This window comes from Microtus ochrogaster, chromosome 18 (genome assembly GCF_000317375.1).
Source record: "Microtus ochrogaster isolate Prairie Vole_2 chromosome 18, MicOch1.0, whole genome shotgun sequence".
Taxonomy (NCBI): domain Eukaryota; kingdom Metazoa; phylum Chordata; class Mammalia; order Rodentia; family Cricetidae; genus Microtus; species Microtus ochrogaster.
This window is the reverse complement of record NC_022020.1, coordinates 21,975,805-22,003,561: the sequence shown is the minus strand read 5'-3', so window position 1 is coordinate 22,003,561 and position 27,757 is coordinate 21,975,805. Positions and strand designations below refer to the sequence as shown.

Genomic DNA, 27,757 nt, shown 5'->3' with positions numbered 1-27,757 from the left:
GAGAGAGAGTTGAGATTGAGAGATCGGTTTAGAGGAAGAGAGAGACGCAAGACACACACTTGGAGAGAGCGCGCAAGGCAGGGAACCCTTCCTTCCCCTCCTCTTCCGAGGCTGCACTTCTTGGAAGTGAAGCGGGTTGGGGTTTTGTTTCCCTTCCCCCCTCCGCCCTCCTCTTCCTCCACCCCTTTCCCCTCCCCCTCCCTCAGCTGTCTTTCTAGCATGATGCCCTTTTTCACCCACATTTGTGTTTCAGGTGTAGAGAGGAGAGAGAGTGAACAGGGAGCGGGGCTTTTGTCTGTAAGTATATGCCTTTCTCATCCCCAGCTGGGAGCGCTGCTTTCTCTTTTGTGTCAATTCCTTGCCTTTGCGCTAAACTGGACCCTCCAACCTTGCAGAGTTCATGCTTTTTCCCTCTGAATTTTAGGGCTAAAGCTGACACCTTGGAGAAATTATGTCATTTTGTTCCTGCTGCATTAAGGCTGGAATTTAACTCGACCTACCCCCTCCTTTGTTTAATGCACAAGTTGAGAGAAACGAATTCTTTTGTGAAGGGGTGGGGTTTTGCTCGCTGGTGGGGTTAATTTTGTTCTTGCTCATTGTTAATAAGGAGCCGTTTTGTTCCTTTGCATTAAATGCACTTTGGTGCATGCAAGCTTCCCTCTCCCGGTGTAAAATCCTGACACTTGATTACTCTTTCAATGTTGCTGCTGCGGCCGTGGGTCTTTCATGTTTTCTCTCCTGCAACACTTTTCTCTGTATTTTTTTTTTTTTTTTTACAAAGCAGTTGAACTTGGGGTTCGGGAGTATTAAAAAGAAATAACTGCTTTTTCTCGGTGCTGCTAATAACTTGATTTGCATTTGTGTTTCTATAACAACATTATAGGAAAACTCGAAGTGCCTCTGATACCCGTTTGGAGAACTTTTAGTTTTTCCATTCATCTTAATTTTGCCATAACTTACATTAACAAAAGAGTTGTGCTGTAGTGGAATAAAGGCGGAGGGCGAGCCACCGAAGGATCTACATGAATGTTTATTTGGTTTGGGGCGAAGGGCATAATGGTGTATGTTCCTGGCTTTCTCCCCTGTGTAGGTTTTCTTTCCTTCTTTCTTTTTCTTTCTTTCTTTTTTTTTTAAACACGGAAGGTTATGTAATGCAGTGCCATTTCCAAAAATATCCACTCCGAGGCATCACACTACGGTGGAAGGCTGATTCTTGTTCTGCCGTCTTGATTGCAAATACACTGCCAGTAGTATGTCTGGGAACAAAGAGCAGCCAGCAAACAATCTATTTTTATCACTTGGGTCTACTTTTAAGTTGCCAAACCTTTTGAACTGCAATTTAAAGATGAACCAGTCACTAAGAATAGCCCAGGACTGCAGAGACAGGTGCCAGGGATTCCTTTGTCCCCTATGTAGACCACTTGGGAAGCTCTTTCCGGGACTCTAGTGCTTAGAATAATTTGCATGGAACTCATCTCCAGTTCACATAGTGCTTGTCTGTGACCCCTGAGGAGGCATTTTTTTTTTTTTTTGCATTTGCTAACCTGTGGTGAAACAAGGTGTCTACTGTATTTAAACATATTTTGCAGGTTGGTCTCCCTGGACTGAAGCAAGGGAGAACAGAAGCTCAAGACTTTATTAAGATTCTCAAAATGGTAAGACATGGTCATCAGAAGAAATTCTCAGTAGCTCCTTATCAATAATTCCGCATAAGTAGCAGCCACCCACCTTCATCCTGCCTGGTTCTCTATTGTTCCTACCCCATCTGACCTTTCGCAAGTCTGTCTCCAGCATGTGGACCTTGCTGGTGCAGCGGGCTATATGGAGGGCATGTGGTGAATTAGACTTGCAGTCATTTGGAATAGGAAATGAAGATTCTTGTTTTCAGAGGAAGGACGTTTTAGCTTGAACAGCAGGAACTATTCTGTTCTTTAAGAAGATTGACGTGTTGTGACATACGTGCGGGGAGAATGGCAGCCGGGCTCAAACCATGGGTCTTCTATACAGATAGCCAGAACTTACCCCAAACTATGAGTCTGTGCCTAAGGAACAAGCTATAGTATGTGCTGTCCTTAATAGCAGAAGATAGGATTTTTTTTTTTTAGTGAATGCATCATGTATTGTTATTAAAATATATATGTATTTTTTTTTCTGACTTACAACTTCCTTTAGAAGAGACATTTCAGTTTTAGAGGGCAGGCATATTAGCCTCTAAATTAAAATATAGTGATTTCTCCTAAGAAGTGTAAACCAAAGAGAGGATAGTTACATTTCTGATTAAATGAAGCAACATAGAAAATATACATTAAAAGTAGCTAGATACATATGTTAAACTTCCGGGTGTGGGGGGGGGGGAACAAAAACATTTGCAGCTTTCTGTGCAGCATGCCCTCCTGGGATGCTGATGGGTCTCAATACGCTTGTCTTCTATGTACAATGTGTGCTTCCCTAATTGGCCTCTTTTCTTTTAAACAAGGGTGGAATTTAGTGAATTAGAATTGGATTTGATATACTTCATGTTTTCTTTGAGAACAACCAAGAATTAGCTTCCAGGGAGAGAGATGAGTCAGAGGCAGTTAAATGAGTTCAGATTGGCTTTCATTAAGAAGTGAGCTTTTTAATTTTTTAACATATGCCTTGCCTGTCATTTCAACAAGTGGGTGTCAAAGTACTGAGCAAAGTCGGTCTGGCTTGGACTGGCTTGCTGATGATGAAATTAAAGAATTGGGGCAGAAAGACAAAAGAGGTGAACATAAAATCAAACTAATCAATGACCTCTTTGCAAGCAGTTACCCTCATAGCCCTTCCCAGTTAGCCACTTTTGCAGAGTTGCAAGGTGGTGGTGGAGTGTTGCTCTCATTATTCAGTGCTCTTGCTGGAGGGGCCGCCTCACTTGCCTCTGCCCTCCAGCCCACTCCCTTTGTATCCCTGTAGAGAGACCACAGAGACTGTATGTTGCAATGTATCAAGTGATAGTTTTAGTTAAACATAAATAGGACCATTGAGCCCTGCCAAGTCCAGTCCTATAGATCAAGGTCAAAGCACAGCACCAGGCTTCTGTAGGAGGGGGTGGAATGTGCTCTGTGGAAGGCAGGCATGCATGCCAAGCTGTGAACAAAAGCTGGAACCATTGGAAGGCAGAAAAGCAAAGACAAATTATTATCAAACACTAATCTTCCTCATGTGTCCATGTTGTGTGGTGGAAGAATGGACAGTCGCAGTTTGTTTCTCTTGGGAGGATTTTACTCATGGAAAAAAAAAGAAAGTTCTCACAACTTCTCGGTGTTCCTTCCATCAAGACGTCAGTTTCTTCTGGCACAAGCCCATTGCCTGAAATAAAACCCCCGGCAGTTATTGTCTGAGGGTGATTCCAAGTCACTTTCTAGAAATTCTTGTATCTGGAAAGTCTAAATTCTTTAAAGTCCTTGTGTGTAGTATTGTAAAACAAAGTTTTAAATATATTTTTTTAAAGACTGATATTAGAGATACCCTCAACCCTCTTTCTTTCTTCCTTCCTTTCTTTCTTTCTTTCTTTCTTTCTTTCTTTCTTTCTTTCTTTCTTTTTTTTTTAACAAAATGAAGTTCATTTCCTTTCTTTGATTAAAACTGGGATTGCTTCGTAGAACTCTGTATCTAATTTACTTGAAGATTTGGCTCACATACAGTAGAAATTTCTTACAGGAAGCGGCCTGATTAACTACTGGCCATCTCTGGAATGAATGTGTGTGTGTGTGTGTTGCTTTTTCTCTGAAGCATATATTTTCATCTACATGTATAAAACATTACAGAGAATCTAACCTCCATATGCTATAAGGGTTCATTTCAAACACAAATTTATAATCTTTTCAATCCAGCGTAAGGAATTAGTCAGTGAACAGGTTGGGATTAAATATCTGATCTTTTTACACACTCTAAGTTGGTAAGGTGCACTGGTTAGTTCTACTTGACACAGATTAGAGTAGCCTGGGTGGAGGGAACCCCAATTGAGGAATGGCCTCAGTTTATGGACAGGTTTGTGGGTCATTTTTCTTGATTAATGATAGATGTGGGAGGATCCAGTCTACTGTGTGTAGTGCCACCCCATACAGGTGGTCCTGGGTTGTATAAAAAAACAGGATAAGCAAGCTGTGAGGAGCGACCCAGTAGGCAATGTTCTTCTGTGGTCTCTGCTTCAGTTTCTGCCTTCAGGTTCAAATCTTGGCTGCTGCCCTGGCTTCTCTCAATGATGGACTTCTAGGCCAAATGAATCCTTTCTTCCCCAGGTTGCTTTAGGTCATAATATTATTACAGCATCTGAAAACAAACTAGAACTTAGGGTTTCACAATAGTAAATTGGAGGCATGTCAGAGTCATAGAGTGTTGTTTGTATTATTACAATAAATAGATAAATAAGATGATGTCACTGTCTCCAGCCCTGTGCCACCTTTCACAGCATTTGTACATCTGAGTACAACAAAGAGGGTGCCAGTCACGTGATGGTTTTGGAGGTGATGCCTGAGGTGGTAACAACCCAAGAATATTGTTAAATTGTTAGTTCTAGGCATATTTTCTGCATCTTTATTGTCCAGAATATTTTTATCAGTGACTCATTCTCCAGCTCTTTCAGGCCCTTGCTTTTATTGTTTGCAATTTATAGGATTTTGTATAGTTTTTTAATTACCGAGAGTTTACAGCAATCTTCAGGATTTTTTTTTGTATTTCATGAGGGTTTTTTTTTGCTAATTTTTAATTTCTAGACCTGTAATTTTATGATGTGCCGCCGATTCATGTAGTTTATTTTAAAGGTGCTTGGCTTGTATATGTCAAAGAAGAGAAGACATTTCAGAATATATATTGAAACTAGTTTGAAAAACCAGATTTTTAATCCACTGCCAAAGCTAAAGTCTCTGTTTTACCCTCTGTGGAGTAAACCTGCCTCCCAGTATGTGTGTGCCATGAACTCCCAGTGACATGAGCATGAGCTTGGAATGTTTTAACAGAGATGTAGGAACTGGAACAGTTTCCCTTCTCTCTGTGGCTGATGCTGGGCATTGAGAAAGATGGGTTGGCGCTATTGGACCGCTCAGGCTGCTCTGCTTCTGTACAGGCTGTGAAGGAGCATCCACGGGCTCCTAAGAAGACCCCTCAGCAGTGCCCCCTTAACATAAACTTTCTGGCTCAAAGAAAAAGGCTAGGCTTGGGGAGGGTTGGTCTTACTGGCTGTCAGTGCCACTAGGTTTGGGGTGTAAATTGACAAGTAGCTGCAGTGACTTTTGCTACTACCTGGGAGGTAATTTTATATGGTGCCATCTTGTCTTTCCCCAGGCCTTGCTGTGTATGAAGGGGAGAATTGGCGATTGTTTGGGGGAAGTAGGACAGAAGAGATAATCAGTCTGTCTGGGCTTAGCCTCAGTCAGCTTCCTCCTGAGCTATAGAGATAGTCGGGTTGGAGATGGTATTCACGTACTTACTGTCTTTGTGTAACTAATCTTGGAATAATTAGCTATTCAAAGTGTGTCCCACTTTAACACTGTATTTCTTGAAAAGTTAGATATAGGTCAGGTTATCATAAATACACAAATGGAATTCACTTCATTTTAAATCTTAAATTCTTCCCAAATCAGAAAATGCACTTCTAAAATATATTTTGCTCAGATGAATGGGTAATCCTGAAATAAGAATTTTAAATATTCATTTACCTGGTCCCTAAATGTCAAGCCTTGTAAGGTGGTGCTGCCACATCCTTGGTCCCCAGCTCTCTGATCAGTGCTCTTCGTGGCTGGAGAGTCTTTTAAGACCAGGTCCTTACAGCTTCAGCGAAATAAAAGACTGAAATGATTACCTGAAAAACTATGTTATATAAAAAAAAACCTTTGATTTCATCTGATTCAACTTGGTAATTCAGATGTTGCTGGAGTGCTGTGGTGGTGGAAGGGTTTGCTTGCTTTATCTGTGTAATTCTTCTGCTGTGCAGAAAGGGCTAAGGATAAGGCAATCTTATCAGCAACTCCAATCCAGATATGCAAAGGGAGAAAGATTCAAGTGCGCTTGCACTGCATTATCTTGTCTGATGATGTGTTGCAAGATTCCAACTTTAAACTGCTCTGCTGGCTTGCACTAGAAAACAGCTTAGCACTGGGTCTAAATTTATCCCAAATGGATATTTAGGAACATTCTTATCCTTGAGAGAATTTCAACAATATTTCATCTCATTGGCTGAAAAAATTCACAATGTTTCTGTCTAGTGCATTGTATACATTGCCAGCCCTGTTAGTTTGTGACTTAAACATTTAAATTTCTCCCCACTAAATTCTCAGTCTCAATCCATTCGTTGGTAGCAATGGCATGCTACAAAACCCAATGATGTAACTTGTTAGTAGTGCATAAGCTTTTTTCATATTACCCAATTGATTATAGGCCTACAGAGGAATTATCTACTTAATATTTCATACTTAGAAATAGTAAATATGTAGTAGAAGCTTAAAAAATATTTTGTGTGTCCATGCTAATATCTATTAAGTTGGATGTTTTACAGTGTAGCTCTAATGAGTTGTGTGTGTGTGTGTGTGTTAGAAGCTTAAAAAATATTTTGTGTGTCCATGCTAATATCTATTAAGTTGGATGTTTTACAGTGTAGTTCTAATGAGTTACCATGATTAGTTTTTGTGAAGTAGAAGTAATTTGCCTCATTGACCCCTCCTTGTAAAGTGCCAGGGACCAGAAATGAATGTAACCTTCATTTACACAGCAAACTTCTTGCCATTCTTTGTTAAAAGGGTAAGAAACTTAGTGGTTAAACCATAAAGTGTGGCGCTTGCCAAGAGAGAGTAACTTGGGCTGCACTGGTGACCAGTGTTCGGAGCCACGCTCTGAGTAGGCAATGAGGTTCTGCCACTCTGGGGTTTGATCCATCCGTGGTACTCAAAGCCCACAGCAGCTTATCCTACAGAGATAAAGAATCCCCTCCTGAATCCAGGAGGAGCTTCACTGTCAGCCTTGTGACATTAACACTCACTTGTTTCCAGTATACTCTGAATCTGTGGTCCAAAGGACACAAAGGCAGCCTGACTGGAAACACGAGACTAAGAAGAGCCAGCATGGGACTGTGCACCATTTGTGTGCCAACTGAACAGCATTTCCACCTAAGCACTGTGCGTAGATTGCAGACATCACGTGACCCCCATATTCTAATTGCAGGAGGAAGACTAGCATGCACAGCCAATCTACCAGACACTGCAAGACCCCATAATCCAGGACTAAGCATAAGATTCAGAGGCGCAGGGTGTGCGGTACCAGTGGAAATCTTTCTTATTGGTGGAATAGAAATTAATCTAGAGCTAGAAACGGCAGGTTTGCCATGCATGCCACCTCTGACTCCCATTGCACCTGTGGCCGATGGCCTCAGTCAGCCTTCACATTCGTCCTTCATCCTGAGTGTGATATTTAAGTCCTCCATGTAGTAGTTCAGGAAGACATGCACACTTGACTGCTGTTAACGCAACATTTGAGCCCTAGAAGTGAACTGTTTCTCCTTGAGAGCAAGTAATATGTGACATTACATTTTCTAATCTAAAGTCTTGAAAATCGTCATTAATAAACATTGGACACATGAAGAATTAAGTATATTCAGGTAGCTTTAGAGGAGGCAGAAGAGAATTCTAGATGAAAAGGATTGATCAGGGAGTTATACTTGCAATAGCACCTCTTCCCTGTTAAGGTCCTCTGTGCTGTCAAGGATAGGTCTCAAAAATTAGACCTAGAAGTCAAGGACTTGATGCCCTAAGCAAGAAGAAGCCACTGAGTAGGCATTCTCCAGATGGCCGAGGACACTCGCTCGGGTTACCAGACTATCTCAGATTCTGTGCCTTCCAACTGAGCAGAGCGTGTCCCCTACTCCCATACTCTGGTGAAAGTACAGCTGTCTTTATTTCTCACTTTTACTGTCCTTGGACCAGGGCTTACCCTGATGGGAAAAGGGGTATCCCTGGACAGTGATCTGGAAAGGGGAAAGGGAGCCCAAGGCAGCAGCAGCCCCTCTTTGTGACAGTGGTGTCCTCTGAGTGAGAGACCCTCCCAGTTAGGCAGACTGGGTGCGTGCTCAGGCTGACCAGCTGTGTTAGGGATTCGGCTGCTTGTCGCCCTCAGGTCTCCCTGACGAACTAATGAGACAGACTTTAAAGTACAAGCCAGCTCCAAACAGCGTCTTGATAAAACTGTTCACCATTTGGGTCCTGTAGACTTTAGTATGTGTAGGCAATAGCTGTGCGTATCGGAGGGGAATCTCCTCACATGGTTCACCAAAGTTGGGGAAAGTCAAGTCTGTCCTCCAGGGACTTCTCAGAGGCCCTCGTGGGGAGGTGTTAGCTGCAATGTCTCCACAGGAAGTGACAGGACTAGGCTCTATGGGACTGACCCACAGCCTCTTTAGGTGAGTTGGGCCCATCCCTCAGTCTTCCAGTGAGGGCAGTGTAGGCCAGCACCTGTAGTTCACTCAGGTGAGTTGGGCTCTTCTCCGAGGCTTTCTCCAAGGACAACATAGATGAACATTGCTCCCCGGACTGTTTATCCATCCTCCATCATGTCCTAGATCTTCCTTAATTTCTGGAGTGAAACCAACTTGTTCGGAACCATTTGAAATAATCCTTTATTTGTAGCCATGATTGGGATTAGGCCAGGTCACTTGTCCCACTGTCCTTCCTTCTGTGCCTCCCCACTCCTTGGTCTATATGGAATGCACCACCCACTTGTCCCACAGTCCTTCCTTCTGTGTCTATATGGAATGCACCACCCAACAAAATAGAGGTGGGCCTCAAGTCTGAGAATGATCTCTATGAAATAACCCTAGTACCCCTTTATCCCTGTAGGGGAGACTCTCATGTACCTTGTCCGTATATGACACCAGTGCCGTTCCTCCTGTGCTAACCTACTAAAGCATGTTTTCTTAACCAGCCAAGGTTGTGACCTTGAAGTATTGACCCCTAACCACCACATAAGCCTGTCGTTCTTGGTAGCAGTAAGGCTGTGACACCTTGCTCCACCCCACCCCCTTCGTCTGTGGGTAGGGTGGAGAATTCGGAGATGGGAAAGTTTCATGACTCAGAACTTTAGAACAACTAGTAAAATAACTTGATGTTCTCATTACATAGTGTGGAAGCAAACCCTGGCCTTAGTTAACTGCTCTAATGGGGCCTTGGAATGGCGCCTACATCCATCTATAGGCCAGCTTGATCTCTGCTGTAATGCCTAGCCAGGATCTGCCATGTCCCCAGTGATCAATAAATGTGCCAATGCTTGTGGAATAAATAAATGAGTCACTGGTCATAGATACATGACAGTCTGGCATTCCTGGCCAGAACCAGGTGCCCTACTTCGGGATTTATGACCATTACCAGCCTGGCCCTGGGCAGAGTTGCAATCTCTCAGATTATTAATCTTGTGGTCCAGGAAATGAGATGAACCTGGACAGGTGATGCATTCACTGAGCAAAGCCTCTGTCACTGAGCATCCTGGAAGAGTCAGGAGGTAAAGGGGACAGTTAGGTCAGCTCTAACCATCCTAGAAGCACAGCGTTAGCTCAGGATGCTGGGTTTGTATGGTTTGCTCTTTCCAGGGAGAGTCCCAGAACTCACCCAGGGTGCTAGCTGTGGAGTATGCACTCAGTAGTGACATGTTTCCAGCAGGCAGCAGGGATAGCCTCTCAGTACTCGCATGGATGTAGTTGAGCAGAATCTGCTCTGGCTTCACAGTGATGAAATCCTCAAGACAAAATTATTGCCAAGTACTTCCTTGGCCTGCTTTCTAAAACCGTTTGTCTTCAGGGTGTTTTGATTCTATAGCTGGAGGTGTTTCAAAGCCCCGATTCCAAGAGGCTTGGTTCAGTGGCCATCCAAACTTTCACGGAGGACAATACAAGAGTAACTTGAGTTTGAGATGGAGGAAAAGATGCAAGAGAGTGTGGCTGAAGAAAGGAAGGTCTGTTTCTCCTTTTTGGCTAAAATTGGCAGTTAGAGACACCGACTGGAAAAGAGGGGAGAGGAGCCAAATAGCTGTGGCCAATGAGAATACTGAATCCGAGCCTTCCCGATAGGTAGTTAAAACAAAGTTTTACAAAGTGTGAAGAAGTGTTGGTGTGGCTGGCCAGCTCTAGCCCTTCAGCGCCAGCCCTCAGGTCACAATCACACAGCTGTCCTTTGATTACTGGGGCAGGTAACAACCTTCCTGCTGGAGCCAGGCTTGATACAATTCCAGCAGGGAAAAACACCACAGGCTGAAGGGGGGAGAATTTTACAAAAGTTGTTTTGTTTAATATAGGCCCAGGCATTTTGAGGACATTTTTATCGGGTAAAGTTGGTGTCTAATAAAGGAAACCATTTGGGGGGGGAGAGGAGAAAGTAAGGGAACACAGTGCTTCTTGGACATTCTCTGTGAAGGAAAAACTATAGTCAGTTCTTAGATGGATAAAGGCAGTGGTAAACATGACCCCAGTAAGTGCTATTAAGTACTCAGTACTCCACCACAAGAGAATTTCATAACCTTCACTAGGTCATCCTTGTGAAAGCCCCCCCCGCCAGGCTCCTTGAGACCATAGTCTGAAAGGTTGTCAGGCGCTTGCTAAGTGGGCATATTAGCACGTGTGGGGTTGGCAGCCTAGGGTTGAGCGTTCACCCTGATGCGTTGTAGGAACTCAGCTAAACCAGATGAAAGAGAGAACACTGTACACGGCATACAGCCATGGTTAAGTCATGCAAGCAGCATTGGAGGATATCTGATGTTCTATGATTAAGATAATTAGAACTAGAACAGATGAGTGATACTAGCCAGCCCATTGCTTTCCCGAACAGACTTCCTTTGATTGGCAGCTTGTGATGTATGTGCGTGTGTGTTGCTCATCCTGCATGTACACGCAGAGGCTAGAGGTTGGTGTCCACTGTCTTCTGCTGCTATCTGCCTTGTTTTTTGAGACCAGATTCCTTATTAAATCTGAAACTTGACATTTCGGAGACTGACCAGAAAGTCTTGGATGCAACTCTTGCCATCCAGCGCTGAGGTCACACACTGCCACACTCAGATTGTACCTGAGTACTGGGAGTGCAAACGTTAGTCTTCCTGGTTGTGTACTTTTTCCACTGAAACATCTCCTTAGCATGCCTATTCCCTAAAAGTCTTTTGGAAAATTGTATTTACTTCTTTGATGGTCCCAGTCCAAATTAATGGGACATTACTAATTGATAAAAATGTGCTTTCTGTTTTTACAAAGTGCCCACCATACTTACTACTTCACAGAAAGTGAGGGCTTTGTAATACTTTTTCATGGATTGATTGGGCAACTGAAATTATATAAATATGTTAGTTAATACAGAATCAACATATCTGCTCATATCTTTAAGCCCTCTGTCTCATATGTTTTTATCCTGATTGTCTGGATTTGATTTTTCCAAAGTCCCAATGATCTGTACCAGGTCAAGTCTCTGGGCTTTGCTCTCTTCTAGACTTGGGTCTAACTACACATCATCCAGTGCTTTGGCCTGACAGTTTGCTTAGTTCTTGATAATAGAATCTTAAATTATTCAAATCTTGTTATCATGGTCTGGGAGCCAGGTCTACACATCTTTTTATTTAATCTTTACAAAGTCTTTCTCCACCCCAGCCCCTTTTCCTGAGGACTGTTTTTTAAACTTTAATTTTATTATGTGGGGCTTGGTTGTCTACCCTGTCATAATCAATTCAATCAGAGGTTCAATTAAATTTATTCTTGGCCTCATAAAAGCAACTTCTTTGATGATGTGAATTTTTACTAAAATCACCAGCTGTTCTTACCCTATAACTTTGATTATGGTTGAATGCAGTCCTCCGTGGGGTCTGAGCATGGCATAGGACACATTTTCTTGCTTGATATTTGGTGTCTTTAGACCGTGACTACCTGGTAATTGGCTTGTTACCCCTTCTCCATCTTCTCATTAGTCTGTCTTTAGAACTGTCTGGATCTCTGCTGCGTTAATTAAAAGTTTTCAAATTAAATCATGTTAAATCTATTTTCTTTCTGAGTGTCTAATTTCTAGGAGCTTTCTCACTGCCTTTCTGCTCTAACGAGTGTTTATTTTCTTCCTTTCTGGTCAAGATCACATTATGTTTTGTGCAATGCATGGTCTGTCTCCACAGATCACTGCTGAAGATAAGATTCTAATTCTCTTAGCAGTGTGTTTTAAAGTTGGCTAAATTTTTGAAAAGCAAAGTTATAGTAAACAAGATTTCAAATCTCTTCTGTGAAAGAGAACCCTGTGCAGCATTAGAGCGGCCTTTGAGGGCCATCTGAGGAGGGGCTGTTGGGGAGTTCATTTGGGGGTCAGATTAAAATGACGTGTGTTTTTCAGCAAATGGTCTTTGTCATCTGCTGCAGCGATTGCTAGATACATTTGTGCTGTGTTCATCATTTCCTTGCAGGGAAGTGGAAAGGGAGGGCGAGAGGGAGGAAAAGGGAGGGAAGGAGGAAGGGAGGGAGGAAGGAGAAAAGGAGACTGTCAGGTTGGGTTCAGTAACATCCAAAACCTTAATGCAGCCCTCCATGCTGGAGTTTCTGCTCACGTAGGAGATTTCCACAGCAGCAGTGGTAACACTTGAACAAACCTTGTGTTTATTTCCAAAGACTGCTTTATTTTTTCCCTCCTTAAGGTTAGTTTTATTTGAAGGAGTGGCTATTTACTGGAAATAGGTTTTAGAAAAACAAATAATTTGAGAAAATTGCTTTTGACAGTGGGTATCAGACATCTGTCTACATTTCACCTCCGGCCACTAAGAGGGGGTCATGAGCACCCTTGGGGGTTGGGAGCAGACCTCTCCGTTCTGTGGAGGGCCTCAGGGAGACACTCCGGTGTCTCTAGGAAGAACACACGGTGTAAGTGGTGACAGGTGAGTCTGGGAGGATAGAGATGTTCTACCTTCTCCATGTCTTGACTGTGTGACCCTGGGAAACCCCCACCTCTCCCTCAGTCTTCTCATCTGTAGAATGGTAAGAGAGGAGAGCGATCCAGGGAGCACCCACCTCTGTGCTGGGCCCTGGTGCCAATACTGTGTATTGACTCATTTCATCCTTACAGTAAAATGGTGGAGATTAAATTATTGCCCAGGCCTGGGGCTGAAACTTCAAGGTAGAGTGTTGGCTTGGCATCATAAGATGCTGGCTTCCCTCCCCAGTACCAAATGCCTATAACTTTTTTCCCTGAAAACACGCGTGTAAATTGAGGTGTGTAGCTCAGTGATAGAATGAACGCTTAGCCCTGGACTCATCTTCTGCAAGGAGGAAAGGAGGGAGGCAAGCCTCGTGATGGACTCTGTGATGCTGTACCACGTGTACCTGTGGGTCCATGACTTTGCACATTCTGTCCCCGCGGGTTCCCACAATACCCACGTCTTTCTCTCGGAAAAGGATAGTTCTGATGTTTGGTGAACAGTGGAGTGAAGTCGCAGGATGGAGGATAAAACAGAAGGCTGTGGCGTAAAGTCAGGTTTATAATGATGGTCTCAGTTTAAACAGGGTTTTCCTGGTGCTTGGAAGACAGGGTCTCGGTCAGGCACTTTCCCTTCTAACTTGGAGTCCCCTTTACAGACAGTGTCACAAGTCCTACGACACTGTTTCTTTCTTCATGTCTTGCTCTGGAACACCATTTCCACTTGGGGTGGGGGGTCCTCCTCTGGTCCTCTGCCTTCCGGGACTCTTTAACAGAGAGGTGCCTTCATCCCTTGCTCCACCTAGTAGCTGAAAACCGGGCAGTGTTCAGGGCTGTAGCACACCCTTTCCGAGCTCGTTTCATCTCTCCTGTCCAGCTAGGTGTGTGCTGGTTTGTCTAGAGGACAGGCTACGGGAAACTGCTTTGTGGCCTCCCTTTGGCCTGAGCACCCAAAGAGTGAGCAAACAGATCCATAGACTCGGCTCCTTTTCTTGCAAAGGCCAGGCTGCTTATAAGCTGTGTCTTCCTACATAGAAACTACTTTCCCTCTCTTAGGAGGCTGTGAGGGTCCCTCGGTCTACACAACAGGGCAGCATTTACTCCGCAAGCATTGGCCTGTGAAATGTCTTCCATCAAATGCCAAGCAAAAGACAGGGCACTGATGGAAAGAGTGAATATTTCCTTCGGGGATACACACTTGTGGAAGAAACGCAGGTTTTCTGGAAAGCTTATTCTTAGGTCTTTTACAAAAGTCAACCAGATGAAGGCTCCAGAATGTCTTTAGACCTGGGCAAAAGTTCATCTCATTATCCGACCAGACCAGGGAAATCCAGCATTCTCTGTCTAGATTAAGTATCTCACTAGCCTTTGACTGAAGGCTTTAGCAAAAGAAAGACAGGTTTAAGCAATTGTTCTTCCATTTGGTATTTTTTTTTTAAATTCTTAATGGGCAGCACAGTAATGTTTTGGTACAAAGAAGAGGGAAAAGAGCATCCTCGGGGACGAGAGGTGAGACGTCTTTGAAGTCCGAAACCTGGAAGAACATTACCCAAAGTGATTGACACCAATAGCATCAAGTCTGTTTAAGCTTGGGGCATGGTTAATTTTGCTGTGTGGTGTTTTTATTTATTTGCAATTTTTGTTTTCAAGACAGGATTTCTCTGTGTAACAGTCCTGGCTGATCTGGAACTCTGTAGACCAGGCTGGCCTCAAACTCACAGAGATCTGCCTGCCTCTGCCTCTTGAGTGCTGGGACTAAAGGCATGTGCAACCATCACTCGGTGCAAGATTTTTTTAAAATAATAAAGTTTATAAAATTTAAAATGTTAAAAAAAATTTAAGTCTGGAGTTCCTGCTAGCCTTGGGATGGCCGTAGAAGGAGCTCTGAGGCGCTAGGCTTGCAGGTTGGGGAGAGAATAGCAGTGTTATTCTTCCTGTGGTAGAGAGTGTTGTCCTGAGGTGGACAGCTGCAATTCAGCACACTGAACGGGGCACAGAGCTAATAGCCCAGTGTTCTTTTCCTTTCGATGGGCCTTCAAAGTTGGGGAAATATCACGACGGAATGTTTCTCCTTTCTTGCTGACACACCGAGTAAATTCATCTAATGGAATAAGGTGGTCCAGACTCAGAATTCAGATGTGTTAAATAAATATTTACTCTGGTTCTACTCCATGGAGGTAAAAGATTTTTATAACATATTTGTTGGAGTCATGGGGGCAAAGAGAAGCTTATGCTGTGCCTGCATGCCTCGAGGGCTTTTTGGCTGCAGCTTAACAAAGGCTCCGTTTTTTTCTTTTTTATTCTCTTTATCATTCATTTTTCCCCTTTACTGAAAAGGCAAATATATTGTGGCCTCTTCTTTAAAATAATTTTAATTACATTTCTTTGGTTAACTAATTAGCGCGTGTGCCCGTGCATGCATGTACATATGTGTGCACATGTACCATAAGTCAGAGGACACGAGCCAGCTCGTACTCCGACCAGCAGCCTTGGCAGCAAGCTTGACTCACTGAGGCATCTGAGGCATTTCACCGCCCAGTTCTCCTTCTTGTTCTTCAGCTGCAACTCCGTAATCTCTGAATTTAAAAAGCTCCCCTAGCTTTTGGCTCTTTGTTTGGAAAGTCTCTTCTCAGGCGCGATGATCGGGTTCCAGGGCTTTTTGTTTGGAAGGCCTCTTCTCAGACTCGATGAGCGGGTTCCAGAGCTTTGGTCTTGTGCTTTACTTTGAGCTGTAACCAGCTGTGGAGACTTTGTTTTGTCTTCATTGCTGGGGAGTCACCCATGAAGTCCAGATTTGAAGCACAGAGTTTACTTCCTTGAGTCTAGACCGCACTTGGCTCTGATCCCTGTACCAGACTGACCTCCAGTCCCAGGGAGGTGTCTTGGCAGAAAACTGGGAATCCCTCGATGCATGCTCTCTGATTTGGGTGTCTGTAGTCTTTAGGTGGATTTTATTGTGCTAAGCAAGTTCCTATTGGGAAGGAATGAGGCTGGGATAAGAGGGGGTGTTTGCTTGGTGTCAGTGTTTGCAGGTGACCTCAGTGTTGTTCTGCATAAACAAGTCACTGCCTTCAACCTGGATTTGTCCCATCAAAACCTAGAAAATTCACCTAATGAATGGGTTTAAGCAATGGTGTAAAAGGAAAGCCAGATGCGGTTGTTAACCTTTTGTGGCTTGTCCCTGCCTTGGTTTGTTGCTACCCTTGAAAGTCTCTTCGCTGTTATTCTTAGAAAACAAAGTCTAAAAGAGTCGGCAGCCAAACAGACTCTTACGTTGTGGAACGGGAGGACTGTGAAAGCTCTTTCTGCCGACAATTAATTTCACATGTAAACACTTTCAGTTTGTTGCCAGCAAGGAGATTTTCGTTTCCTTTCTCTGCCTAGTTGAAGTCTAGAAATAAAATTCCACAGCTGTCAGGTTCCCACGTATTCATCAACGCCTCTCACGGTGGCTTTCCAGCGAGCAGAAAGAGTTCAGAGGATTCTACTATTAAAGTCCACACAACTGTTTCAGGCACCAGCAAAGAATGGGCAGTCTTTGGATGATAGTGCAGCACATGATGCGAAATGGTCGTATAATCTGCTCAGACTATGAATCAGACGTGAAAATTTTCTTGGCCCATCAGAGGAACATGCAGCTAGGGTCAAGCTGATACCAGTGGGTCTGACCAAGTTGGGAGCTGCCCTTGTCTTCCTTGTGAGGTCCAGGTATATTCCCCCACCCCACTTTCTCCATGTTAGGGCCTTGTCGGACCGTGGGGACTGACTTGAATGTCAGCAGGACTACCCGAGCCAGCCATTCCTTCTTGGCAGGAAGACTCACAATGTTTTCTCTCTAATTACTCATTGTTCTGACTGCCAGTGTGTGTGTGTGTGTGTGTGTGTGTGTGTGTGTGTGATTTAGTTCTCAACAAATGTTTGCCAACTTAGGCACTGACACCTTTATTCTGCTTGCTGAAATTTGCAAGGATTCTATATATCATTTGGGTGGCCCAGTGGTTTTCATGCTTTTTTTCCCCTCTTCCAGTGGCGATGGCTCTCTCCCCATGTGCTTTCCCTGGGAGAAGTTTCGTCTAGCTTTTGCAGGGCTCTAAGGCCAGAGCTCCAGAGAACCAGCACAGTGCACCGTCTTTTGGCACCATCTGGTCTTTGGTGCAATGCTGCTTAGAGAAAAATGATCTTTGTTCCTCTTTTATGGTTTCAGTTTACAGTCTTCACTCATGCGACCAGCAGCACTTGGGACTCAGTGGCTTTTGAGGAAGAATCATAATTGTGCTCCTTCAGAGGATATTTACCGAAATGAGCTATATGAATATGCACATAAATTCCCTTCAAATTATAGGACTAGGTTTCACAACCTCCTGGCCAATTAGGCCTGGCAGAACATGTACATATGCAGGCATACACTGCTTAATTGGCAGCTAAATTATGAAATGTACCCCTTTGCTATGAAAAGAATTAACTGTGGAGGTTGGGCACCCGCTACCCTACTCTGTTTTCTTAATGGCAAGGGGTGGGCATCTATCTTTTTAAGTCCTAAACAGGCCATTTGTGTACATCCTTGAAACACAATGGACCCCTCCAAGGGTAAAGAATCACATTGCAGTTGTGGTCATTAACAGCCAAACTGTGCAGTAGTCTTTACTTCTGATTTCTGGGAAGGTTTGTTGAACAGCTAAGGAAGTGGCAATTAGCTATGCAGTAAGTATTTGCTTAGAGTAAAGATATAATGGCGCCCTTATTAGCCATTATCTCAGGACAGTCTTCTCAGAGAAATGTTGGGAAAAAGCAGCAAACAAATAGGGGACAATTTAGAAGCCTCTAAATTACCAGCTGGTAATACATAGAAATCAAATTCTGGGAATGATAGGAAATAGGACAAAGAACTTCTTCAGGCCCCTAAATGTGGACCACAAGAGTACTGGAAAAAAAATAAAAATAAAGCAAAAAAAAGAGCAAACTTTCCAATGAAAAGCTTGAAAGAATTTAGGCAGTGTTCTACGTTGCTTTTTTTATTTTTCTTTTAAACATGAGACTGGTCTTTGTTTATCCTACAACACACGTACACATATACACTTTATATTTCTCATGTAGAATACTAGTTGTTAGTTATAATACCACCAGATAGCAAATGGAAGCTTATTACCTATAGGCTTAAAAAAATGAAGCTTTTTTTTTTATTATGTACTTGACAGAGTAAAGTAAATCTTTGAAGAGAGAAGCAAAGAGGGGAGAAGGTAGGAAGAAAAAAAGAAAGGAAGGAAGGAAGGAAGACAGAAAGAAAGAAAAAACATGGACATTTTGTTCTCAGTATGTATGCTGTGCTGGGATAGTTAAACTAAAGGCCGAGCAGTCCGGTACTTTAGGGATAAGAAATCATAAATTTCATCATAAGCCACATTTAAATGTATATCATGGATTTAAATATGTTAAGACACCTTCACATAGTCATGTCAATATATCATTATGGGAAAAGGTACATTAATTAGTATTCTCAGAGACAATCATGAACACAATTTCAGGCAACATCAAATAAAAACTGCTCAATTCTTCTCTATATTTTAGAGTAAACACTCATATCTTTGTAGTTGTCAAAAATAGCTTGTCTCTCTGGGTCCCTATTTGAATTCTAAGAATAATATTTCGGAAGGATTTGATAGAAAGTTCTGTTTATTTTTCTACATGGAAGACAGCTTTGAAAGACTGCATGCTTCTTTTGTGATAATCAAGGCATAATTTGTTTAACTTGTTTAATAAAACAGTTTTAGGGTACTTTCATGTATATTTCCCAGAATACTGGCATTTTTGAGCTGCAAGGTCCCGTCCCCAAAAGTAAGAACTCAGCAAAGTGTGAAGAAGAATGTTACTTCAGTTTTCATGAAAAACAGGAACATGAATCCAGAAAGATGAGTGCAGTGAGAGCCGTGTGTAGTTGTGCAGCATGAACCATTGGGTACCGAGGAGAAAGAGAGGCTTCAGTCTTCACACAGGGCCTCCAGATGGGTCCCTAGCGGATGCCCAGCAACATTTGCAGGCCTTCTTCATTGGGAGTCATTGCCAGATATTAATATTCTGAACAGGTTGGAAAGCCAGACAGGGTCCAACAGCCTGTGACACTTGGGTCCTGAGAGCTACAGCAGGCACAGGAGCGTCTTCCTGCTTGGAGCACATCCCCTTGAACTTACCCATCAGTCTATGCCTGCATTTGCATCTAATAGCAAAGTTCCTTCCTAGAACTTCTCACGCCAAGGAGCCTGTGTCCTGCCAGAAGTTCCGAATGTTACACTAAATGTTGATTTTGCTTGCTCTTAGTTGACACATGCTCTAGTAGCTTCGATATGCTAAGGCGGTGTGACTTTATTAAAATGGAATATCCCCAGAGAAACACAACCACAAATGTCACTTCTTGACTCGGCCTTTGGTTCCTGAGCAAACCATTTCTCACGTGTGTGTGTGTGTGTGTAATTGTAGTGAAAATGTTGAAAAGTGATCAGCCACTGAGGCCAATTTATATTACGTGAACTTATTCCTGATTTCGAGTTGGGGTCAAACTGGGATGTTAGGCTAAACTGGGATTTTATGTGCTATGATTTTGTTATATGCCTTGAAACAAAACAAAACAAAAGCTTATTAAATTTAATTGATTGTAATTTAATTCCCCCTTTTCTGGCTCGAGAGAACGCCAAGACTGGCTGCCTGTCCCAAACAAGGCAGATGGTGTCATTCTGTAAGAAGGAGCTGGGCAGGGAAGGGGAAATGTGTGAAGAGAAGGTGGGATAGACTTGAGGGAATCACAGGGCTCAGAAAGCAGCTGCACTCCGAGGAGAGGAAATGGTTCTGCTTCTTCCAGGGTGGGCACCAGCCCCTTAAGAGCCCAAAGTGGGTGGTGGCTATGGATTGGCCCTGTTTTAAAAGGGGGGCATTAGAGAAGAGACATTTTGCTTTGGGGAAATGTGAGACCAGCATCATACTGGGAAGACGGGAGCTGAGATCTAGGAACCCAATTCGAGTTGCAGTACTGACCCACTCACTGTGTGGTACTTTGGGCAAGCTGGCCTGCCCTTTATGAGTTTTCCTTTGCCCATCTGTGTAATTAAAGTATTCCTATTCATAGGCCCACTGCTGTAAAGAGTGTATATAGTGTGTGCACTTACTCTGATCTACCGTGTGCCGTAACCATTACTGATAGAACAGCAAAGACAGTTACTATTATGTTACCCAAGAGGAGGAGTGCAGTAGCCTTTTATGCTCCTTGCTTCACACTCCCAGCCAACTAGACTGGTTGAGACATACAAAATAGGAACCCTTAACTCAACAAGTAGTGCTTCCAAAACTGAAAATGACACGTGAGTCTCTTTGCTAATCTGTTAATGAGATCTGTGTCTTAATTGCTACTGTACGGAAGGGTTACTTACAAAACTGAGGCCTGGAAGGAGTCGCCTCTAGTTTTGTCCCCCACGTCAGGCAGTGTGGTGTCAAATGTGACTTAGTTCTGACAGATGGCGGTTGGATTCTGTCTCTAGGTTTTTTTTAAAGAAGATTTCACAGTTTTCCACTCTAAATACTTTTAGCAATTTAACAACTCTCGTGCCAAGTTCTTTCTTATAGCTGACCTAAATCTGCAATTTGTAGTTTAAGCCTCCCCGCACCCCCCACACACTCCCTCCATCTTGCTTTCTGGAAATAGAGAACAGCTGGTCAGCAACCTTATGCGAATAGCCCTTTGTATATTTAAAGGAGACTTGCTCAGTTTGCCTCCCTCCCTTTACATCCGCCCACCCTCAGAATTCATCAGCTCTTGTTATCTGAATCATTCATTGCACAGCTGCCCAGCTCCCTGCCCCTCTCTTAGTACCAGGCTGCTTCAGGGAGCTGGATGCAGTGTGGTCTGAGTGGTTGCATGGAGCTGGGGAGAACACAAGACATTTGGGCCCTCCTCCTCAGCTTTGCATCTGTTCTTCAACCTTCTGATAAGTGAAGGATAATTCCTCAGAGTGTCGATCACTACCTGAGCAAGGAGACTTGCAAGGATACTCACGGAACATAAGATACTTTGAAAGCTCTCCACGGCTGCTTAGCGCACCCGGCCAGACATGCATTAGGCTGCCACTTTGCCTGCTAACGCTCACATTGATTGATATCACTACTCTGTCGGACTCCATCTTGAAAGACTAGCCAAAGCTCTCCTGGGTACAGTGTGTATTCAGAAAATGTGTAATGAGTTTCCTGGTGCTCTGAGCAGACGGGGAAAGAGGAGAATGTAGACTCTAGAATGACCATTAAGAACTGAGCTTGTGGGGGGTGAAGCCATGTGGTTTCAGGATGGACCCTGCTTGTGATTTGAATGTGTGCGCTTTTATGTCTCCATAGGTTTACTACCCGGAACTCTTGGTCTGGGTCAGTCAAGAACCATTTCCATATAAGGAAATGGAGGGAAGTCTCACTAAGGTAAGAGCCCCAGCTGCTGTTTGTAAACATTGCTTTCAAGTTTGAAGTGTAATCACACATAAGGAAATAATCCAGGCTTATTTTATTTTCATCTTAATATCTGTTGTACAATCCCATAATAATCCACTAATACGACACCATGCTGGTCTTAGAAATAACATATTTTTTAAAACATAACCTAGAGCTGGGCTCAGTGGTGCTTACCTAATAACCCCAGCACTTAAAGGCTGAGGCAGGAGGACTGCCGGAGATTTGGGCCTAACCTGGGCTACATCCCTGAGACCCTGTCTCAAAACAGACAAGTCAACAACAAAAACAGAAAGCAAGCAAACCAGCCTTGTAGCCTTTTGTGATCCATAACTCAGATGCAAATTTTCACTTAAGAATCTCCCTGTTTCAAATGTGTCTTTTACACTTTCAAAGTTCAGTCACGAGTTTTCCCCTGTAGATACTGTGAACTACAGGGAGTGTTATCAGTCTCTACTTCTCCCTGTAGATTCTGTGAACTACAGAGAGTTCAGTCTCCAGTTCTCCCTGTAGGTACTGTGAACTACAGGGAGTATCAATCTGACTTTAAGTGGAAGATTGTGCTTCTTACCACCGATCTGCTAGTTTCACAAGGAAGAAAGACTCCATTGAAAGTAAAATTTCTGCTCAGCAGTTTCAGGGGACTGGAGGTGACTCGGTGGTTAAGAGTTCTGCTGCTCTCTAGAGGGTCAGGGCTTGAGTCCCAGCATCTACATGGTGGCTCACAACTGTCTTTAAGTCAACACCCACTTCTGACCTCCTGGGCACAATTTGCTCATGGCACACAGACACGCATGCAGGGAAAAGACCTATACACATAAAAGTCATAATTTTTCCCAAAAAAGTCGACATTCCATGTCATTGAATCATGGTACCACCCCACATGTGATATCACTGCCCTCTTCCTGTATGAGAAGACCTTATTTACACTGACTGGTTTGAGCAGTTCTCCTGGTTAACAGGATCTTCAGAAACTGCAGTCCTGTTGTCGGCAGGTGGCGTGGAAAGAATACAATCCTAAGTCGTTTTTTAGACATTCAGAGAATTTCCAAAGTTTAAGTTGAAGGCAGATGGAGAACATTTTGTGGGACCTGGTGGAACTAAAGGTGTGGTAGTCTTACAGAGCTGGAGTGGAGAGGACCCTAAGTGCAGAATCCAGCTGCACCCCACAGCTGCAGCCTGGGCCACACCTGTAGTACTAACTTCATCCTCACCACTACCATCACCGCCTTCTCTTCCTCCTCCTTATTATTACTTATTCTCCTTGTTGTTGTTGTTGTTGCTTTGATGGCCCGAGAGGTAGAGCCCATGTTAAGTACACATTTTGCCCCTGGGCTCCATGCCCCACCCCTTAAAATTATTTGCACACATACATGTGTGCTTTTGTCCTTAGACGTTCTTTTCTGGGCCAGACCAGGGCATAATTCCCCTAAATTAGCAGCTGAGGGTGGAAAAGAAAGCCATGTAGTCAATTTTTGTCTCAGTCAGCCCTCCCCACAGTACCCTTAGATACTGGAATATCAACCAAGTGGGAAAGACTGGGCGAGGCTCCTCTGTGAGCTGGGAGGTCCGTGGGGTGTCCCTTCACTCCGTGCCTACACCAAAGCATGCTCTAGGGTGGGTGTGGAGGGTACTGGGCACCACACCTTCAGCCCTTTGGTTGTTTCTTCTCGACAATGGAGCGGTATTTTAAGCATAAAATACTTGCCCTTTTTCCAGAAGGAAGCTTCGGGAAAACCACACTTTTGCATAGCTGCATGAAAGATGATTTCAATTTACTTGGTCCAAAGCACCTTACTTAGTAGCTGGGACCGAGCAAGCAGTCACCAGAAGGAACTCCATCCGTGAGGATGTGGTTTCTGGAGGAGCAGGCCTGTTGTGGATAGGGAGCACCTCTGCTTGCTCTCCACCCTCAGACTTCTAGATAACCCAAGTTCCTCTGTCTCACAAAAGTCATTGTGTGCCGATGGTGGAGAGAGGTGACTGTTTCACCTCAACTGTCAGAAAGCCTGACTTCTGGAAAAACAAGGCATACCAGATCCGGACAGACAGTTCTGTAGAGCAGAATGGTAGGAGTCAGGGAAGAGGATTGTAATCTAGTAATTCCGGGCTCCGAAGAGGAGGTGCAAAGAGCCTGGCTCTGGGAGTTGCTCCCTTTAAAGGCATTTTGGTTCATTTGGCCCTTGAGGTCTTGTAGTAGCATGCCTCTGCACGACTTACTGATGGTCCTTCTGTCATCCGGTTACTTGGATGTCTCCCACAGAACAAGTTAATTAAGGGCAGGCTGGGTAGGGACAGTTTGTTGTTGTTTCTCTGTAGGCTCAAAATCCAGTAATGTGCAAGCATTCAGCACAGCAATGAGTGATGACGTGCATGGAGGAGACGAAGTAGTACAAGTGTTATGTTCACATCTGAAATACTCCAGTTTTTTTTGTCTCTGTTCTGGAGAGAACTCTTCCCAGTTTTCATTTGGTAGTGTGTTTTTTATGGAGGTCAAAGGTTAGTGGGACAGGGCCTCATAAACCAAGACACAGTGGTGTGCTGACTTTGGAACAATTTCAAGGCCACACTAACGGTCAGATGGGGTGGTGGCATTGCTTGGAAAGTATCGATGGGTTTTGCTTTTGTTCTGTAATTTGTGGATTATATGCCAAATTTCAAGATTGAGATTTTTTTTTCCACAATTGCCATTTTAACTCTTTTTATGCACTATTATTGAGTGCCCCGATTTAACATGCTTTGAGAAATTTTGTTTAGAACCTTAATGCTGTGTGAAGAATTATACTTCTCTGGCTATTCACTGATATCAGAACACCCTCTGAAATCACAAGAATTATACTTCTCTGGCTACTTACTGATATCAGAACACCCTCTGAAATCACAAGAATTATACTTCTTTGGCTACTTACTGATATCAGAACACCCTCTGAAATCACAAGAATTATTCTTCTCTGGCTACTTACTGATATCAGAACACCCTCTGAAATCACAGCCTAGACCAGACTGTTCAGGGACACACTGTGTGGGTTTCATATAGGGCTTTCGTGTGGAAATGCTTTCAAAGTTCTAGGCACATTGGGTGTTGTATGTAGTAGGTGTTGATTCTTCAGCTTGAATGACCTACCTTGAGGCTGCTGGAAATAATACTCAGCTTCAGGTGGTCTAGGAACTCCTGGCTCCCAAATTCATCCTTAATATAAATTCAAATGTGTAATTTACAAGTCACAAAATGAGAATATCACTTCAATCTTAGTACTTCCATCCAGGCAACTTCATCGATTGGAACTTTCTTGTTAGAACCTAAAACCCAAGCAAAAAGAGATTTAAAAAGAAAAAGAGAAGAAAAGAAATACTCAAAACCCACAAAGGCTATTCCCACCCCACCCCCTCAGAAAATATAAACAAGTAATGGTTTCATTAAGAAAGATCTTTGTCTTCATTGTGAGTATGTCTGGATGGGGCATACAGTCTTTCTTATTTTAATGAATTAAGGCTTTTGTTCAGTTGTTCAGTGGACCCCACTCTCTGGCTCTCTTGCTGCTAGATTCTGATGGAGGCTCTCCTCCTCTTCCTCTTCCTCTTCCTCTTCCTCCTCCTCCTCCTCCTCCTCCTCCTCCTCCTCCTCCTCCTCCTCCTCCTCCTCCTCCTCCTCTAGAAGCAGCACGTGGTGGTCATCAGTTGGGCCCATCATCTTAGTCCTTGACTCTGTAAGAAGAGACTTGAGTCCTAGGCTGCCTGAATCTCACCAGCCTCTGGATGTGGTTTCTCACTCTCCTCTTCCTTCCTACGGCTGCCAGCTGAGATTCCTTTACATTGTGCACATCTCAAACACTTCCATCTTGGTTTAGTCCTGACATTAGCACTTACATGAAGTGTGCCAGTTGCTTATAGAAAGTTCACATAGAAGGATGTATGCATTGTGATATATTTTAAAGTCTTTTATTGTGTAATGGGAAGTAGATTACTGTCTTCCCTCCATCACATCACTCACTGAAAAATAAAAGTATGGGTCTAGAGAGATGGCTCAGTGGTTAAGGATACTTTCTATTCGGGCAGAGGACCTGGGTTCAGTTCCTCACATCCACATCATGGTTCACAATCATCTGTACCACAGTTCCAGGGATCTAATGCCCTCTTCTGGCCTCCATGGACACTGGACATACATGCTGCACACATACATACATACAGACAAATGCTTGTACACATAAAATAAATCTTTAATATATGTATTGGCACTCCTGTGTGCTCTCCTAACCCAGCTTGATCCTGGGTACTGACTCTAAGGAGTGTTACCACCACCACGAGAGAAACACTTGCCTCCACACAAGCAAAGGAAAGCTGTCTTTAATGGCTTCATCACCCGCTGACCTAATATTTACGTTTAAGAGAATACTGTTAATATATAAACTGTTTGCAAAATAGCAGAAGTTCAAGAATAAAAAGTGGGTAGAAGTAAAAAACAAAACAAAACAAAAACTTTTTCAACTGGTTTAAAAGTGTCTTTCTTTCTTTGTGTGTGTGTGTGACTGTCTGTCTGTCTGTCTCTCTGTGTGTTTCCTGCAGGGGAGACTTCCCGTGCCAAAGGAAGTGAACCGCAAGAAGGCGGAGGAGATCAGCGCTGCCTTCCTGGCTCCACCAGGCAGCCAGGAACTCTGCTCCCCAAATATCAGTTACCTCTACTCTTTTTAATCGTAACACCTCCATTTGTATTGCATATGGTATATGGGGTTTTGATGAGGTCTTGGTATCATATATGGGATTTTTTTTTCTGTGTAAATCATCAAATATAAGAAGAAACTATGGGACTCTAAGCCTTGCTTTAGAGAATTTACAGTGGACAAATAGGTATCATCAAAACAGTTTCTAATCATTCTGACTCAAGTGAAAACGCTCAGAATTTCACACTGTGAATCCACGTTTACAACCCCTACAGGTGGGCCTTCAGGCCTGGTTCGCTACAACAATGTCTTCCACAACTCAAACTCCCACTGCGCTCACATGACTGGTCCACACCCACCTCTTCATCACACGGCTCCCGACTGCTTCTTGCAGAGGCTGAGAGTCCCCCCACTTTTTTTTCTCACTTAGATGTAACAAGCCTAGTAGTTTATGTTCATCGATCGTCTGTATATCTCTATATTTTATCCATGTACTCTTTTGATGTATAGAAGTAGTTTGAAACTCATCGTTTCCTTGTGGTAAGTGACCGAGATGCTGCCACAGGACCTGAGACACTGATGAATGGTGCTATTTTGGACTTTCAACATGCTCCTTGGCGAGGTAGCTCTGATGGAGTTATTTTTTATTTCCATGTTCTGAGAAGGTGTTGTTGGTACTCTGTTTCCCCGAATGTTGTTCTCCAGACTGGACTGTCTTGTTTTCCTGGTGTCTTCAGTGTGGCTTTCTTCTTCAGTGTAGTAGGTTAAGCGGATGCTACCGAGAGTGTGAGGGGCTGCCCTCTCGTGGCTGGCCCTGGTGGAGATGCCGTCATGGTAGCGGGAGCAATCACAAAACTGTAATGTACCTACCAGAACTCTTCCGTTCTGCAGCCTCACCTGCCTGGCTAGAAAAAGAAAAGCAATAATTCCACAGGCATTTGGAGGTAAATCTTTAGATTCTTTTGTTTGACTGGATATTTGGGGGGGGCGGGGGGAAGGTCCACTCTCTTTAAATAAGTGCCACGTGGGGAAAAAAATCCAAAGTACTGACATCCAAGTAGGAATTTGAAAATTATACCTTTCCAAAAGTTGAGGTTGGAAAAATGTCTTTACAAAATAATGATTATTATCATGATGATGATGATGACGACAATGATGATGACAAAAGGCAAAACACCTTTTTTGGGGCCGATTTGATAAGGAAGGTGTAGATTTTACATTTTTGTCCTTGCTCCCAATGAAATGGATAAACAAAAATAAAATCCGATAACACCATCTCTTCACGGAATGTTGTTGTGTTAAGCCAGACTGAAAGCCCACCTTAATTTTTATATAATGTCTTTAGCTCTTCCTTTGACAGGGCAGGCCTTGTTCTGAACTGTTTGCGCTTCTGACTGTTAAACACCAGTGACGCATGCACTGTACCTCTTCCTCCTCTTCTCGCTCCCCCCACTGGCCTGAGTTTCTCGTGCATTCTTCCCTCCCCACCCCCACCTTCGTTAGGATAGACATATCGGCTATGTAAATAGAGCAAGAAAACAGTGTTGTGCATTTGTGGCATTTCTGTAGACTTGCAGGTGTGCACTGCTGAAAATGCCGGCTTTTGTAACATGTGCTCCTTACTGTTGCTCTCATAAGTACCCAATGTATTTTAGCTATTTTAGTAGTATTTGTTCAATAAATATGCAAGCTGTAAGATAA

General features: G+C 43.4%; 1 protein-coding gene across 1 annotated transcript; it reads left to right on the top strand.

Annotated features, from left to right (window-relative positions):
• Nucleotides 1-27,757, top strand: Nrep (neuronal regeneration related protein). Its single transcript, XM_026783511.1, has 4 exons — nucleotides 1-297; nucleotides 1,590-1,655; nucleotides 21,294-21,371; nucleotides 25,962-27,757. The coding sequence occupies exons 1-4, from the start codon at nucleotides 220-222 to the stop codon at nucleotides 26,085-26,087; spliced, it is 348 nt and encodes a 115-aa protein (XP_026639312.1). The 5' UTR covers nucleotides 1-219; the 3' UTR covers nucleotides 26,088-27,757.

Coding starts and splice junctions, on each gene's coding strand:
- Nrep (XM_026783511.1), top strand. CDS start 220: ATGATGCCCTTTTTCACCCACATTTGTGTTTCAGGTGTAGAGAGGAGA. Junction 298..1,589: donor AGGGAGCGGGGCTTTTGTCT/GTAAGTATATGC, acceptor CATATTTTGCAG/GTTGGTCTCCCTGGACTGAA. Junction 21,372..25,961: donor TGGAGGGAAGTCTCACTAAG/GTAAGAGCCCCA, acceptor TGTTTCCTGCAG/GGGAGACTTCCCGTGCCAAA.